Genomic DNA, 17,325 nt, shown 5'->3' with positions numbered 1-17,325 from the left:
TTTTTCAGTCCTTTTTCAAACTGCCTACTCCAACCAGTAATGACTGCAAACGTATTTTTAAAGTTGATTTTAAATAATTAAATAAATATATGTATTTTGTCTGGACTTTTGCTATATGAATGATGATTTTTCTCAAACAATGATATGTGATTCTTTAAACCCCCATACTAGCATTGTTTTCCACTAGCCTATATACTATAACAGCATAACCAAATTCCTGAAACTCCTGAAACTTCCTGAAAGTTACGGCTGTGTCAACCCATGATTTTCAGTGGCCCCATTTGGCCACCCCTAGGAAAATTTCTGGGGGCACGACTGGTTTGAAACATACTGAGCAAATGTAAACAGTAGAGAAAAAGTGTATGATGCTGCAAGCTTTTTTTTTTGAGAGTTTTCCCCACTGTGAAAGTTTACTACCATTACAGTTAATTGATCGCTGAATTTAAGCCAAGCACTGCAATTCTCCATGCATATATGAAACCAGCTTTTAACCACCTCCTTTGAAGCCTAAAAGGGGGAAGCATTTGCGACTAGAAAGATTTCGGCTGCAACATCACTTCTACTTTCAGTTACTATAAGTCCTGCTGACTTGTAGCTGTTCAACAAGAATTTAAAAGAACCTTCTTTAACACTGTTTAACAAGCCTCTTTTGCACTAGCAATAGCGTGACCTGAATTTTTAAATCACATTGAAACATTCAAGAAACCTGAAGGACATTTACATATTTTCTTCTCAGCGAGCTTTCAACTTGGCAGTGCACTGTTGTGTAGTCATCACACAGACTTTTCAAACGCCTACGACAGGGCCTACGCAAGTTCACCTAACACCTCAATACGGGCCAAGGGATACAACAAAATAGCGATGTAAACCACTGCACTGCTTGAGTAATTTTAATGCCCTTGTGTGGTATGAGTCACTGAAAACACAAACTAAACTAACACTGGCTAAAAACACAGCATTTCATCACAATTTTAAAAACACATCCGTAATGGGAAAAGAGCAGTAAGCCATTGCCAGAATGTAACACCCTATAATTGATAGACCTGTAGGGGGACAGTCAGTCATGAAGAGAGGGGTTAAAACTAAATACTGTAAATGGCATGGCACATACGAGCAGCCACCACTATTCCAGCATCACCCGTTAAATCTCAAAACTCCTGTCAGAGCTCTGCTATGGCTCTGACCGCCTTAAAGAGGCTTTGTTAGGAAATAATTGTGCTTGCATGGAGCATCCTGCTGCTATTGCTGCTGGCAAGAGCAGCCAATAACATTCATAACGTCCATCCTTTAATCAGCCATGAATTCTCACTTCAAATCAGTGTTTTTGTGCATCTGTCTTTAGTATTGGTGGCTTGTCAATGTACAGGTATTTATGTTTCAAACATGCAGCAAAATCAATAGTAGTGCTGCCTATTACATAATTTCAAATGCAAAAAGCTTTATATATGTTATAGATTAAATGAGTGCAACTTTTTGTTTGGTAGGTTTGTTTAAGTCTACACAGATTCTCTCGTTATTAAATTCTGTTTGGCTGCTCTTATTGCTCATGCTGCTGTTTAGGTCACTGCTGTTTATGATAAAGGATTAGTAGGTACACATAGCACTCCCATGGAAATGTCAAGAAGGGACAAACATAAGACTTGTCCAAATTAGTATGGATAGTCTTCGTGTGTAATTATAAAACATGAAAAGTATGAGAGACAAGGTTTGATTTTTAGAATTGTATTCAGTGTGATGAAGTCATTATGATAAGAAACTTTTTCAAAAAAATTAAGAACTTTCTCAGAAACAAAAACGAAAGCTTCACATTATTTTAATTTAATTTATTAAGCTTATCACTAGTTTGAAATATAAAATCAGTATTTTGAGATACTAAGTCAATATTTTCATTATTTTTACAAAGCATCTCATTATTTGAAGATAATAAATCATTACTTTGAGCAAGGTTTTACTTATCTTTAGATATTAAGTCATGGTTTTAAAATAAATCATTATTTTGAGAAAAGTCAGTTTTTAAATTATCTTGAGATACTAAGTTAGAATTTTAACTTAATTAACTTAATTTTAAGGTTTCTCATTATTTGAGATATAAACTCATTTTGAGAAAGTGTTTCATTATGTTGAGAAACTAAGTCATTATTTTTTGTTATCAATCATTATTTTGAGATACCAAGTCATTCTTTTGTGACAAGTCATGATTTTAAGAAAATGGGTTATTATTTAATTATTTTGAGATATCAAGTCATTATCTTGTGATATATAAGTCATTATTTCTAGAAAGGTTTTTATAATGTTGAGCTATCAAGTTGCTATTTCGAGTCATTTTTGTGACAAGTAGGTCATTAATAATTTAATTTCACTATTTTGTTTCTCATTGTAATGACTTACAGGATTTAAAAAAAAAAAAAAAAAAAGAAACCAAAAGAAATGGGCTTCTACACTAAAAGATATACTATGCCGGATTTTCCTAAAAAATGTGTACAGAATCATACAGAACTAATCTCTCCCATTCATCACTTTCTAACACAGTTCAAGTTTGTGGCAGTGTGGTTTTTCTGCAGGGACTCTGTCCTTTGCCCATTTTCGTATTTTCTTCTATATTCTGTGTTGGGGATGTTTTGGGGGTGTAACCCCCACAGTGCTTTATAAAAAGCAAGCGACCAGGTGCCAGACTGTAAACAGCAGGCTTTGTAGTGTGCATTTAGAATACAGAACTGTGACACAGTATTATATTTGGGAGGACAATATATTCTCTTATTGGTTTAAGGTGCCTTTGTGGGAGAATGGCCATATGGCAGCTGGTGGTGGGCCCATACACCTTATTTAAAAACAGCATGGCATCTGGTTCTGAGAGTATTGTCAGTCAGCTCTCTACCGTCATCGTCTGATCCTTACAAATTTTCAGAAGTCAGAATCAAAAATGTGAGTATACAGAGCATGCAAGAATAATAGTATGCTTTTTTTCATGCTATGTGGTTTCATCAAAGCAGAATGTTTTCTCTGCGATGTACACTGGGAAAGGATTTCACACACACACACACACACTAATGATAACAGAAGATTCATGATTAATTTTATCGAGAGAGCTCTAGAAACAAACCCTGCATCCATCCCTGATTACTGTACCGCAGACTCACTGCTGAGTTATGTAAGTTGGGGCTGTGTGTTGTGCCTCCTGTAATTGCTTTGCTCTCTTCAGCACCAAAAATATTTTTTCAGACCAAAGATGCAGATAGCATATTTTAGATAAAAGTCATGGTGTAAGGGCTGATAAATCTTAAACTCTTCTAGGCAGGCAGAAAATCTTTTGCAGTATTTTGGCGATCTGATAGAATCTTATACAGCTGTCTTACATGCGTCCTCAGTTCATTACCAGACCTTGTAATCGACTCCCTCCAAACTAGCAGACACAGCCCACAAGTTATTACGCAAGAGAAACCCTGTTTGTTAATAAACTTTCAGCCAGAAAAAAAAAATTCTCACCTTTTGTTCCTGTCGATGAGATTGTTTTCAGATTACGGACCGTGGTGAATGAAGTCACACCTCCAAACTTCTGTCTTGCCCACTTGACCAGCTCCTCTTCTTGAGTGGGGAAGTGTTGCTTGTGGACGTTGTCTTGTTGTTGATTAGCGAGTAGGGTAATTATGGAGTCATTGTTTATCTGAAAAGTAGAGCCCAAGGCATGCTTATGAGTCATTTAATACTATTTCCAGAAAGAACACAGTCAGACACACCTATATCCTAAAAGTCTGTCTGATACCATCACTACTGAACACAAAATTAAGTGAGCCAGCTTAATATATATTTATATTCTCCTCATGTCTGCTCACAATGTGTCATATCAAACATGTTTGCCCATCCTTCTCACTTCCCACTATTACTTTTTTTACCCTCCACCCAACTCTCCCTCTATTCTCTAAGCAGGGTGCTGTTAAAAAGAAATGTTTATTATGGTTAAGTGTCCACGAGCCCAGTTGCACAACCCTGTTGGAGCCATGGTCTTTCCTTTGCTTCCTGAGTGGGGCCAGGAAATGGGACCTTTTTTAGCTTTGTGCGTCACCACAGTCGGCTGGAATCTGGCTCCATACAAGGTATAAATATATACATCTATCCCATCGACTAGACACTGCTGTTTCCTCGTCTGGGCCAATGGGAAATAATGGAGTTTACATTAAGCTCTGCATGAATATGAAGCCGGGGGAGGGGCTTTGGGAATATAGTGCAGATTATCTACAGTCGGCTTCTTGACAGTTAGACTTTTTTTTTCTTTTTTTAAAATGTGTTCAATAAATAATGATTCAAGAAAGACAACATGTGCTCCAGGTTTATTTTGGGCTTGCCCTTCAACAGATTTTAATCGACACCAATTTGTCCTTCCTTTCCTTCAGCGGACCAAAGGCCTAAGTGCTGTACAAGTACAGGGCCTCTTCATTTTGTAAATATTTCTCTTCACTGACACACAAGAATAGCTCTTTTCGCTCTATGTTTTTTTTAGGATGATACAATAAAATTGCAGAACAGAAATGTTGAAGATTTTTTTTTTCCAGGTGAAAATTCAAACTCAACTCAAATATACTGAGCTTCATTGACCATTTTATGTGCTTTATTTAAACCCTTTTCTTCATCATTTTCATTTCGTTTTCTTCATTTTTGAGCTACAAATGGCCACTAGAAAGTATTTTGAGGGATGCATTGCCAGAAATAATATACGTATATATATATATATATATTCATCCCGGGTCCTCATTCATGACCGTCGCCATGTTGCACCGCCATGTTTCTACAGTAGCCCAAGACAGACAAACAAAACACTGGCTCTAGATAGAATCGTTTGCATTTTCGCATCGGCCACCGTAATAAGCAGCTCCTCCATGACAAGAGCACTGAAAGAAAAACAGAATTTTTTCCATGTGAAACTACTTAATTCTGTGTTTGCTGGTTTTAACCACCAGGTCTGATGTTTTTGAGAGGATGACATCAGTGCAGACTTGACCTCTTTTTAACCTCCTACAATCCTAGATTTTACTTTATAAGAGAAGAAAAGGTTCGAATATTAGCAGGTACTAGGCTAGAGGCCTGTGTGCGACATGCCAAACGGTGCGGCAGAAACATTTATTTTGTGTCTAATGTCTGTCTGATGTCATAATGATGTCTGCTGCCAGCTAGGATGGTCTAAGACTGGGGCTACAATAGTTTTACAGTTCACAGCATTTCACCAAAATTAGGTGAAAATGTAAAAAAAGACGATAGAAGAGTGTTGTTGTGTAGAACTGTTTTTTTTTTCTGTAAATCATCCTGTTCATGTTCATCAAGCATGCTTGTTTAAATGATAAAAAACCCCTTTCCTGGCCTGTCTAGTATGTGCGACTATTTATGTGTGTGTCCTTGCGTCACGAAGCGAGACAGAAACAAATGGTGAAAGCAGAGTAAGCCTGAGGGAGTCATTGGTCTTTCTACATTAATATTTGATTGACGCGCGATCAAATATAGCGTGAAGGGAAACTACTGAAATAAAAGAGGGAAAACTCGTCACGACAGAGCCAGGCAGAGGACGGGAAGAAAAAGGGAAATAACAATGGCTAACATTTTAATGATTACAGTGGAATTTAACTGAGATTAGTCTCTGTGAAATCGGTTTGATATTCTGCAGGCTCACAGTAAAGTTCAAGGAACTCCAATGTTTTGAGGGAGATGCACATTTCTATCTACCAGATATTACGGAAAATGCTGATGATACTTCATTCCCATCAGTCTGCCTTAGGATAAATACATGCTCTTTAGATTCTCCATTTTCTCAAATGATCAAAAATCTGTATCTTAGTTTTATATTTATATATGTGTGTGTATATTAAACACCGCATAATATGTGAAATGCAGAAAAAAAAACGGCTTTTGAGACAAACACAGTGTTAAGTAATATAATATATACTGAATGAAAAAAGTATGAAGACTTAACAGACAGAAATCTTGCTGTCTCCATGTTTTTTTTAACAACCCTGTGTACCGAGGCTAGCTTTTGAAGGCCAACAAGAGCTGTGATTGTGACACTGAGCCAAGCTGTCAAGCTGGTGACGTACTTTCTCAGACGCAGAACAGATGCTGTTTCTCTTACACTGCAATCTGCAGTAAAACACTATTATCCCCCAGTGATACTGCTCATCCCACGAAAACATCCTGTACTCACAGGCAATGTTGTCCAGGCTCTCGACAGGACATGATACAGGATGTGGGATCACACTGCTGTCAGCATATCAGTAACTGGTGACATTTCTGTAAATATGTCATCATTGTGACTGGTTAGCCCTGTTTTTTCCTTTATTTATTTATGTATTTTTTAACATGTATATCTGCCTATAATGTACAATCCTGCTGACCATTTCCGAGCATATCATAGATTTTGTGTTCGCCCGTCAACCAGTAGTTTAATTTCACGTCAGTATGACAAGTAAATTGACATATATGCTATGAACACGGCAACATTAAGTCATGTTTACTTTTTCTGTTAGAGTGAAATTGTTTTTGTGTGCTGAGGCAGATAAAAGAGATGGTTTTGACAAGTGATGCATTCGTGTGCAGGAGGAACGCTCTGACGTCAGCTGCCAAACAGATTTGCACTCATAAGTGCAAAAAATGGAAGACAAACAACCAGCTACAACATCAAGATAGAGGCAATGTGTGGCAGCCGACTGTCAAATCTCACATCTTTCCAAGATGACTTTTGCAAGCAATCTAAGATTACATAATTACAGTGTAGTGTTTGTGAAAAGAAAAAAAACTTGTAAAATGTTTATTGCAATTCTCAAGGAAGCTTCTAATCGCAATTCAACTTTCATGCTGTAGTAATGTGAACTGACACCAGTGACTGTCTCTTAGTCAGCCCTCGGACCAATGGTGGCCCTCAGACACATTTTGCATGGCCACCAATGCGAAATGAACTGATGCATTATCTGCAGCCCATTTCAATACTTTCACTTTCAGTAGTTTACATGTCAGTGTATTAGTGTTCCACTATCAGTGCTAGTGCTGTTAGCTAAAGTTAGCAATATCTGTGGACATCTCGCAACTGCATTTTAATTGTACAGTCCTCAATCATTTCCAGGCTCCCTTAATTGTTTCTCAGTCATCAAAACCTTGTTCTGGGGTAAGAAAAACATATTAATTGTATTAATCAGAGGAATCATATGCTCTAAAACAGACTTAATCCATTTAAATATAAGCCTCTGATTATTGTTGATATTGTGGTCAACGGATGTCTTAAAATCAACATCTGAAAACGTCCAAAACCTGCACTACTTTCACCCAACTTTGACAAAAGGAAACTGACAACAATATGTGCAATATGTCGTTGCAACAAAACCACACAAGAGGCTGAAATTGCTTTCTTCATGGACTGATAAGATTTGGATAATGTTTGGCAAAAATGGAACCTATAGAACCGATAGACTATTTGCAGTTCTTTAACAACCCTAGATGCCTCATGCTTTAAATATTGGTTTGATCATAATTATGTAACATCTCTTGCGAATTAAGTCTACAGAAACTGGTAATCCATTTCTTGAGCACAACCGAGACTAATCAATATTTTTTTCATATGACATTAGGTCTTTCCATCAGTAACATATTGGAATTAATAGTTGACAGAAGAGTCCAATTTGAAGCGATCCCATTTAATTTGAAGCCCCAGTCCCTTTTAATATGATTCCTGGTTTAAGACTGGCTATTTAGTTTGATGATAAAAGGCTATGACATATTCTAAGAAGCCTTTTCTGTCAAAACCAAATGAAGGTATCAGGGGTTTATTTCAAAAACCATTTTGTTTCATTTTTTGTGTTTGATTTAGCTCCTTAGGTTTATCACCAATGCCAAATGAAACAGTAATGTAGTAATAACCAAACAAAAAAACAAAAAAAACAAAAAACAGCCAACTGTAACAACCGTAGCAACACTTTGTCCTCATAACAGTAATATTCCTCTATTTAATTGGATACCCAGGCAGCTGAATAAAAGTTGTTTCCTGGGCTCCCAAAATTTAATTCTCAGATATAATTTGAGGACACTGTGTAAAAGTTGCAATGCCCAGTTTCATTGGGACATTAATTTTACAGCCGACGCCATCAGCCCCTCTCGTTGCCGACCACTCTAAAACTTCTCTTACCGATTTAGAGTGTGGATGATAAAAACACAAAAATACAAACTGCCTCTTGCAGAGCAGCCACTCGGGAATATCTATGGAAAACCAACATGGTTCATTGTCTTACTCAAGCTGCTATTTCCAGAGCTGCACAGCTGTGGCAGTTTGACTGTATGTAAAACAGCTGGCACTAGACAGAAGCTAAGTACATCTGGAGAAATTTGAAAATTATACAATACTGGAAAAATCACCACTTACACTTAATTTTTCATGATTAGTTAGTTCTTGTATACAATCTCTTATATCAATAGCAGGCTGAGTAATGGAATCACATACAACAGAATAGGACATGAATGAAATTTAGCGGTATGTTGCACGATCAGCATTTTGTTTTCCCTTCACAACAAGAGCGCCGCACACATCCACCCAGCCAGGCATAAGCACAACCTGAGTGTTGATGTAGAAAAGCAGAGACATCACTCACATAAATGTTTACATCGTTGTTGATGGTGTGTAGGCCATAGACCGCATCTGTTGATGTGAGGATGAGGTTCATCGGCTTGGCATTAGTCATCTCAAGAGAGAACATCTTGGCATCCTAAGAGGAAACAAAAGCAAAAAACAATGTTACACGAAATGTTGCCTCACATGAGAACAAAAGTAGAAAACAACATATTCCGACGCAGTTACCTTTAAAATAATCCTAATTCAGTAATATTATTAAATTGTACTAAATATTCAGAGTTATACTTAAAGCTGGGGTACGCAGTTTTATTTTGCGTCATTGGGCAAAAATCCCATAATGACCTTTAAGTATATTGTAATGTAAGTGGTCTGGGAGAACATTGGACTTCTGTATATCCTCTTGGCTCTGTTTTCAGGCTTTAGAAAATCTAGCCTGTAATGGGACACTGGCCAATGACAGGTCATTTCAGAGAGAAGGAGTTTCTTTTGGCTCTTCTACAAATGCAGATGCATGTCCACGTCCTTTCGGATGTTGAAAGCCTGATTCAGTGGTGGAGAGCCTGCAAAAATTTTGCTATTCCAGCACTTGCAACGACTCCCTACACTGTAAAGCAAAGCAAAAAGGAAGACAGACTTATCAAAATACAGTCGAAGGGCCAAGATGCACAAAACTGACATTGAAAAAAAACCCCTGCTGTGACGCCACACGTTGCTGTTTCAAAAAAAAAAAGGTTGCACACTAACATACCAAACCAACGGCTATCATATAAATTCTGCGCCTAGGAATGAGGAAATACCCCTCAATGCTTACAGAAGACAGTCGTCTGTAATGGACCGTTTTGACGCTAGTTAGTCAAGTAGCAGTATTAATAACATTAATAATAATATTAATCTCCTCCCGTGTGGTAAGCTGAACTGTCAATCAGAGTGATCTCATTCACCACTGGTTTTGCCATCACCAGATAAACATGCTGAATCAGCAAAAACAAGAGCCAACAAAGGTCGACAAGGGCCAATGGTACAGGACACATCACAGCGAGGAGGGCAATGGTAGCTCACCGATGACCCAACATAGATGGTCGGCTTGGCATGTCATGGTGAGTGTCCTACCATGAACACGATAAAAACACATTGGCTGAACATTTCATTTCTGCCTCACTCAGATTTAAGCAAGAGAATGAGTTAACAACTCCTAATTCTGTGTGAAAGCCGAAGACTTTGGAGTTCATTATTGTGTTTCAGACAGAAATAGTTTGGCAGTGGTGAAAATCTCCAGGTGGAACAGTGGGACTGATTAGGAAGACAAAGAAATCAAGTGACATAAATATTCACTCACACCATGAAGCCATTCATATGGGAACTACTGTGCCGCCTATAATGAGTTTTTTGGTAAAGGTACCACACTGAGTGTGTGCCATGTCAAACTAACAAAGAAGAGAAATCAATAAAGAAAAAAACTTTCATGAAGTACATCAAACAATGCCTTGTGGTGCTATTACATAATCATTATGTGTGTTATCACACAGCACAGTGTGGGGATAAATTTATCTGTGCAGTCTTGGAAACCGAGAACACATGACAGTCTCCATTAAAATGTTATATTTTTCTTAGATTCACGCTTTACTGCCAAGATTAAATAACAAAAACATAATACCTGTGATTTAAGCTTTTTATAAAGTGTGACACAAAAGTGTGGGGACTTAAGAAAACTGAGCAAAACAGTCATCATTTTTATGACCTTTTTCAACAGAATGAAAATCTGCCCAGATGCAGACTTCAAGCCAGCATTTGTTTTCTGTATATATGAGGATATAGCTTTGAGTCAATGTGCAAACCTCCCTATATGTGGCACACAGTGTCATTAAGTGAACAGAGCCCAAGTTGACGGAGTAGAGAGACATTTCGCTTGCGGCACTGAATTCAGAAATAGTTTTAACTATTGTATACAAGTTTGATTCCAATCCTAACCTATTGCAAATGTATATGGAGATATGACAGTTCTCCTTGTTTATTATGCAACTAAAATGCACATATACATATACATACACATTTATCTCCTGTCATTTGAGGAGGACTCAAAGATAGACAGGATGCTGTTTTTGCTTCCTGCCTCCATGTTGACACAGACATTAATGAGGTAATGCAGCTCGGTTCTTTTCTTACACCTCCACACGGTGCAAGCCAACAAGGGAAAACAGTCAAATGCAAATCAAAAGCTATCAAAATCAATTATTTACCCAATGGGCATTGGGCTGCATATTTTTAATTAAGCTGTATGTCTTTTATAGCATTAAGAATATGATATTACTCTATAAAAAAATATAAGAACAATACAGATGTGCTTGAACGTGAATAATCACACCTATGTTACTCAGAATTATTTTAGGTACAGTAGTCTTTTTTAACAATTTATGTATTTTGTATAACTTATGACCAAATGTCCTCCCACATGTGGCTGATCCTGCTACTCATTTTGCACTGTATATAAAAAACACATTAACATAATTTAACACATAATGTGATATCTTACTAACCATATTTTCTGCTGAGCGTAACACAATGGTGATGTGATTCGCTAATCACCACCACAGTCACTCTATGAATCAGCCTTAATTACCATGCTCCACATGTGCATAGTGTAAAGCTAGTGCTGCAGAGCTTTATGGATGTAAGTGGAGGTGAGTAAACCTTTTCACTGTGGAATAATAAGTCTGAGTTTAGAGGGGTTTTTTTTTCCCCAAGACTGACTTAATTCCAATAAATCCTGGTCCTAATTACTTTTACTTCTGTAATGGCCTCGAGATAATTGGGTTTAGAAAAGCGAAAGAGTCATGGGTTTGAAATCGGTTCAATTTTATGACTTCATGCATTAGAAATGAACAACAGCTTTATAAGTCCTTGGAAATATCTTTTCATTTGAGGCTTTTGTGGGAATTTAACATTCATAAAAACAAATTTCTGCTTTCATCCACCTGTGATGCCTTTTGACACAGAATACTTTATTCTGTTTATTTGAAGGTAGATTGTTTTCAGAGCTGGGCCTGCTGGGGAGACAATGAGCATGCTGAGGGAACAGTGTGAATCCCTGATATTAAATTCATTTACTTGCTACCTGATATTGCCAGAGCTTGATCCAAGAGAATTGTGATGAGCTCAGGCCTGAGCTATGGAAATTTCCACACCCGTGCAGAGCAAATTAGGTCTGAGGAGACCATCAACAAATTGCCTTTGAGCAAAACACAGATGCATTTGAAAGAGAGGCTTGCACGCCGAGTGCAATGCATAACGGGATCTGTCATTCCCCTTCCACACACACACACACAGACACACACATGTCTTGTACATAGTGGGCTTTACATAATGACCTCCTGAACCTCACAAATGTGCTCAGTCTTCCTTTTCTTTTTTAATTGGTCAAAGGGGGCAATGCAGTCCCAGGTCAAAACATGCTGCCATTTGATACTGAACTGACCAGGAGTGAGGACCATATGTTGAAGAGGCAGTGTGTAGGGTTTAGTGGCATCTAGTGGTGAGGATTGTAGATTGCAAGCTGCTGAAACTTATCCCATGTACTATGCATGAACTCCCGGTTTGGATTCTTTCAGTGTTCATTTTTCAGGCAGTTTTTATCATGAGCCGAATTATCCGAAACAAATGGGCCAGGTAATTAAAACCAGGGTTCCCACAGAATTTCATGGACAACATTTTTCTTTTCCATGACATTTCAGGGTACCATATTTTTTTTTCAGCACCAATTGCCTGAATCAAATTTAAACTTTATTCAAACATAATTTCAGCTTGCTAGCATACATGAAGGGAGAGACGAAACAAAACATCACACATTGATATATAATAGAGCTCTGTTACACCAACAACTGGGTAAAATAAATTTCATGTTATGTTACGTTATGTTTTTCAACAGAAGATTATTGTAATAATTTCATTACATTTGTCAAAGTGTATTTTATGACCCTTTCAAAAGGTTTCAAAGATTTTTACTAATTCAATGATTTTTTTTTTTTAAATGTGACTGTGAAATTCCACAACTTTTTCAGGTTTTCCATGACCGTGTGAATCATCTTAAACTAGTTTAAAACAACAACAACAACAACTAAATAAGGCAGTTTGCATAACTAATCAGAATTTCTCCAAAGCTGTTCTGCTTGTTGCAGACGGGCCACTAGTGCAGAACCTGCATTTACTTTTTCTCTGATATTTCAGACCCAGAATTCAGGAGGTTTTGTGAAAATAATCCAGATGTTGTCTACCTGTCCAAAACGAATGGACTCAGTGATTTAAATCAACAAAACTCAACGGTGGCGAATGAGAGCAGTGTTTGGTTTGTCTGTTCTGGGCTACTAGAAAAACATGACAGTGCAACATGCCAGACTGCAAGGACAAGCATCCGCTCCCTATGTAGATATAAACATCTCATTCTAAGGTGACAGAAACAAGACAATTCTTATTTTCAGGTGGTTATACACCAAAGAAAAACATTATTTTATCTTTCATTTCTGCCAAAATATCTCCCTAAATCCTCCATATCCTATCTTAAAGAAACACTGCCTTGCTTTCAGTTATTAGTGATAAGACACTCGCTTTTAGATTGTAGAGCATTCTTCAATGATTAAAAAAAATACAGCTTGATTGTCCTGAAGACTGCAGGAACACAAGAGGGACTGAGTCACTATATCATGAGTCCCCACTTACAACAAACAGAGTCTGAGACTTACTTGAGTAACACGATATCTTCCGAGAAGAACCACTTTTTACCTGAACCGCGTAGCACGTACAGTAAATGAATGAATGGCATTTCCTGTGGAGTTCATTGTGCTTCATACAGAGATAACTCAGCGGTGTTTTCCTTAAATACTCTTTTCTAATGAGCTTCATTGTCTCTCTGTCTTGCCTCCCCTCCTTCATCCTTTTGTGACTCTCATTCTTTCATTTTGAACTCTGAATCATGACTGCTGCTGACCCTGATCACTCACCTTTCTACTTCTCTTCCTGTGCTTTCAAGATACAATTGTTTTCCTTTTCAGACTTCTCTTTTTTTTTCTCGAGAGCATTTTTTGAAGGGCCTCTGCTGATGCAGTTTCCAGTTATTCTTTTGGCTCTCTCCCTTAACTTGAATTGGCTCCGTTGGTAGTCTCGGCCTCATGCCAAGGCCCTGACTACCCAAGCCAGTGTGTGACATCAATGGGCCCTGTGCAAGCAGCTCCTCCCTATGAATTCTCCTGGCCTATGCAGCCCCTTGATGCTCCCTCCATAATTCTCTGTGCGGTCAAACTGTGAGAGTCAACCGTCTCTGGCAGGTTGTAAATCAGTATGAAACACAAAAGAGATGGGGAAGAAGGTGATAAGAAAATGGAAAGGACAAAGAAAGGGGGAGGCAAGAGCAAACCTCCCCTCTGACTGGACAGTTTGGCAAGAGATGAAGACGTTCCCCTTCTTCAGTGTTTACAAGAAAAATCTGCTCTAAACAGACAGTCGAGAGCAGATAAGGACTCTGTGTTAGTAGATCTTCTGTCCACTTTCTTCTTTCACTTGATAAAACATCCACTTATAGTCCCACAAGAGAACCGGATATGCAAACTCTGTACAACATCCATTGCATCACAACAGATCCTGAGCCAAATTCCTTTTGTAAACTCCCACAAACCCCCACTCCAATTTATAACATTTGGTGAAACAACTTCTTAGACCATCATTTATAAAAACTTTTTGCAGAAAATGTGTCTTTTCTTTTGCTCCCACAGATGTTAATGTGTCTGGTTTTACTCTTCAGGCCTAATAAGATGACTGAGGGAAGCAGTTCCCTCCTAATATGCTTTAAATCTGTTTTGTCATCAAACAGCTTTTTCCTTCTGATTTCTAGTCCATTAAATATTGCTGTAACACTGCAGCGCATTAAAACAAGACTAAAGACTTGGCAAAACAGTTCAGCAACATTTTTGCCAATAACCCAGTCTTGTTTTGGCAAAGTGTATCATCTGCTTGCACAATGTTTGCACACTTACTTAAAATGAAACAAAAGACAAAATCTTACACCCGTTATCTGTGAGACCTGCGTTTATGTGTATGTGTAACACACACACACACAAAAAAAATCAGTATCCTTAAACATCAAATCAAAAAAAAAAATTCTGAAAGAAAAACACTTCCACTGTATAAACCAGCTTATCTCACTGCTGAAGGTTTCCCTTAAGAGAAAAAATATGACAGGATTCTTTATAACTTTCCTAAAGGCAACTGAAGGAAATGACCTTGAGAGCTTTTATTAATTTTAAAGGGGTGAGGGATTCAGGAAGGCTTAGTAATTAACATATCCTCATAGGACAGTTTGTATGATATCTTAAGAAAAAAAGCTATGCACATGGTTCATATATTATGAAATAGACCCCTCCTGGTTAGTTTACATTAATGGAGAGAAACATGGCTGGCGGTTCCATGTAACATAGTTAACGTGACGTGACGATGCTCAGCGATGATTCTTTTTTCTTTACATCAACACGACACATTGAGTATGTTTACATGCACAAAATAGTCCAGTTTTTGCCCGTATTCTGAGAAAGACAATGTTGCTACTAAGCTGTTTACCGTGTATACTCTGATTATGTGCAGTAACATGTCCTTTAAATGTCAAAATATACAAAATTAGAATAGAGCCCCTTGCCATTTTGCTTCTTTGGATCAAAAAGGATTTTTTCACAGTCTCCTACCCGTGTTGGACTTGCTGGACTCTCTCTTTCCTTACTTCAGCTTCTTAAAAGGGTCTGTGCTGTGATATTTGTGTACATCCAAACACCTATCAATATCTCAGTCTTTCACAAAGTTTAAAATCAGGAGTTTTTCTCCTTCCAACCAGAAATGTGCAATTTTTTTTTGCATGCAGATAAGAGGCCGTGTGTTGCACACTACGGTAAAACCCCAGCTAAGATGCATATTCCGGATTGGCTGTGTATATGCCAAAATAATGGTCCTAAAACCCCAAAAATACCAGCATATCCCACATGTCTAAATTGAAAAAAGCTAAATTTGGAAAACTGCTAATCCACAATATTTAAATGGAAGGTGCTATTTACATGACCGTATCGAATTTCAAATATTGTCCTATTCTGAATAATAGGAGAATATTGGTGTGCATGTCACCATAGCCATTTTCAGGTCAATAAGTGGGTTTTAGACAAATTACTGGTTAATTATTGTGTGGGAAATTCGGTTCAATAGCTACTTTTCATAGGTATACACGCGAATGGTGCATAAGAACAGCCTGCTTACTGATGTCACTTAAAATAACTCAAAATTGACTCTTGGTTTCACACAGGACACTAATCTTAGTCATCTGGGTCAAAGTCCTGTGTTTGTTTAACCCCTCCACCACCCTGACCTTCCTCCTCAGCAGACTTCTAACCTCTTTATACTTCTTCGCCTGACTTATTCCCTAGCTCCCGTGATATGCGCTGCCTCAAGAGCATAGGTCACTTTAACACAGCCTCCAGGCTCACAATTACTTGGGGTGATATTGGAAATACAGTGCATTACTTTTTGTAGGTCTAAGTTTGAACAGTGAATGAGAACATCCTGCTGTTTTGCACCATCCTGTGATGGTGCCTCAGCTAGACTGCACAGAGCACATCTGCTTCCCTCCTCATAATCACTACCAAATGGAAAAGAATGGCCAATGGAGTGAAAAATAAAAAGAGACAATAAATAAACAGCAGTTGCTTAACACAAGTTATGTGAAAGTACTACATAAAGAAGTCTAAGTGAGAACAAACAGAAGAGGCAAACAAACAGAGCATGCTGATAAAGAAATGACTAATGTGAACTGACCGACAATGTTGGACAGTGAAAAATGGAGTCTGGCAAAGCAATAACAACATATAGATTAAAAGTTTTCTAGAGGTTCCTCCCAGTGTCTGCTAAGCTAAAAGTTTCACAATCAAAATGACACAATACACTATCTGCAATTATGGTTTGTGTTTGTTAAGCTGAAAAAGGAATTCTTGAACACACAAACTTGCAGAGCTGGTTGTCATCGAGGCCTGTTTAGTGCAGGAAAAAAAAAAAAAACTGTAGTATGTTGGGAAATCTTTCTGAGAGGTCTGCCATCTTTAGCTGGTTATTTGGCTGATAAAAGCTGGTGATGGATGTGTTGAGATTTTAAAGTGTGAGAAGAACGTTTTTGTATTTTTTTAAGGGTTACAGTTAGAGTTTGCACAACGACAAATTAAAATGCACAACTCTATTATCAAACAAAGTAAAGCTAAAAGAGCACCAGACTACAGACGGTTTTTAAAAGGATGAAAATATTATTCTTTTACTCATTGATCTATCCTGTCAAAATCTGGGCCTACAATACTGTCAATGCAACTTGACCTCAGAAAGTTCAGAAAGAGATTCTGGTGCGTTACGATAGTAGCAGCTACTGCAGTCTTGAACAGCTAGCCTCAAGTAGAAGTGAAGAGCTAGTGATAGAGGTCTGGTGAGCTCACTTATTTCTTATTATTCACCAGATTATAAGATTTTTCACAGGCTTTTGTCGACTTCTTTGGTGCTATGCTGTTGTTCTGACAGCCTAAAATACCAAAGCCCTGTTAATCCGACAAAATGTCCCAATAGACCAAAAGTCAATTTCTTTGACAGCCTGATATCCCCAAAACAAACTGCCATTGACCCAAGGTCCTGTTTTCCCAAAAATGCACAATCCCTGCAGTTGGTTTCAG

General features: G+C 37.8%; 1 protein-coding gene across 3 annotated transcripts in view; it reads right to left on the bottom strand.

Annotated features, from left to right (window-relative positions):
• The window catches only part of eng (endoglin), a 48,822-nt gene that overhangs the window by 10,927 nt on the left and 20,570 nt on the right, over window positions 1-17,325 (bottom strand). For all 3 annotated transcript variants that reach the window (XM_042509603.1, XM_042509604.1, XM_042509605.1), the window contains exons 4-5: window positions 8,616-8,729; window positions 3,484-3,661 (exon numbers count right to left, since the gene is read on the bottom strand). In XM_042509603.1, coding sequence (XP_042365537.1) covers window positions 3,484-3,661; window positions 8,616-8,729 — 292 coding nt within the window. The remainder of the gene's footprint in view (window positions 1-3,483; window positions 3,662-8,615; window positions 8,730-17,325) is intronic.

Source organism: Plectropomus leopardus, chromosome 20, assembly GCF_008729295.1.
Source record: "Plectropomus leopardus isolate mb chromosome 20, YSFRI_Pleo_2.0, whole genome shotgun sequence".
NCBI lineage: Eukaryota > Metazoa > Chordata > Actinopteri > Perciformes > Serranidae > Plectropomus > Plectropomus leopardus.
The sequence above is the reverse complement of the archived record's forward strand: the minus strand, read 5'-3'. Positions and strand labels throughout refer to the sequence as shown.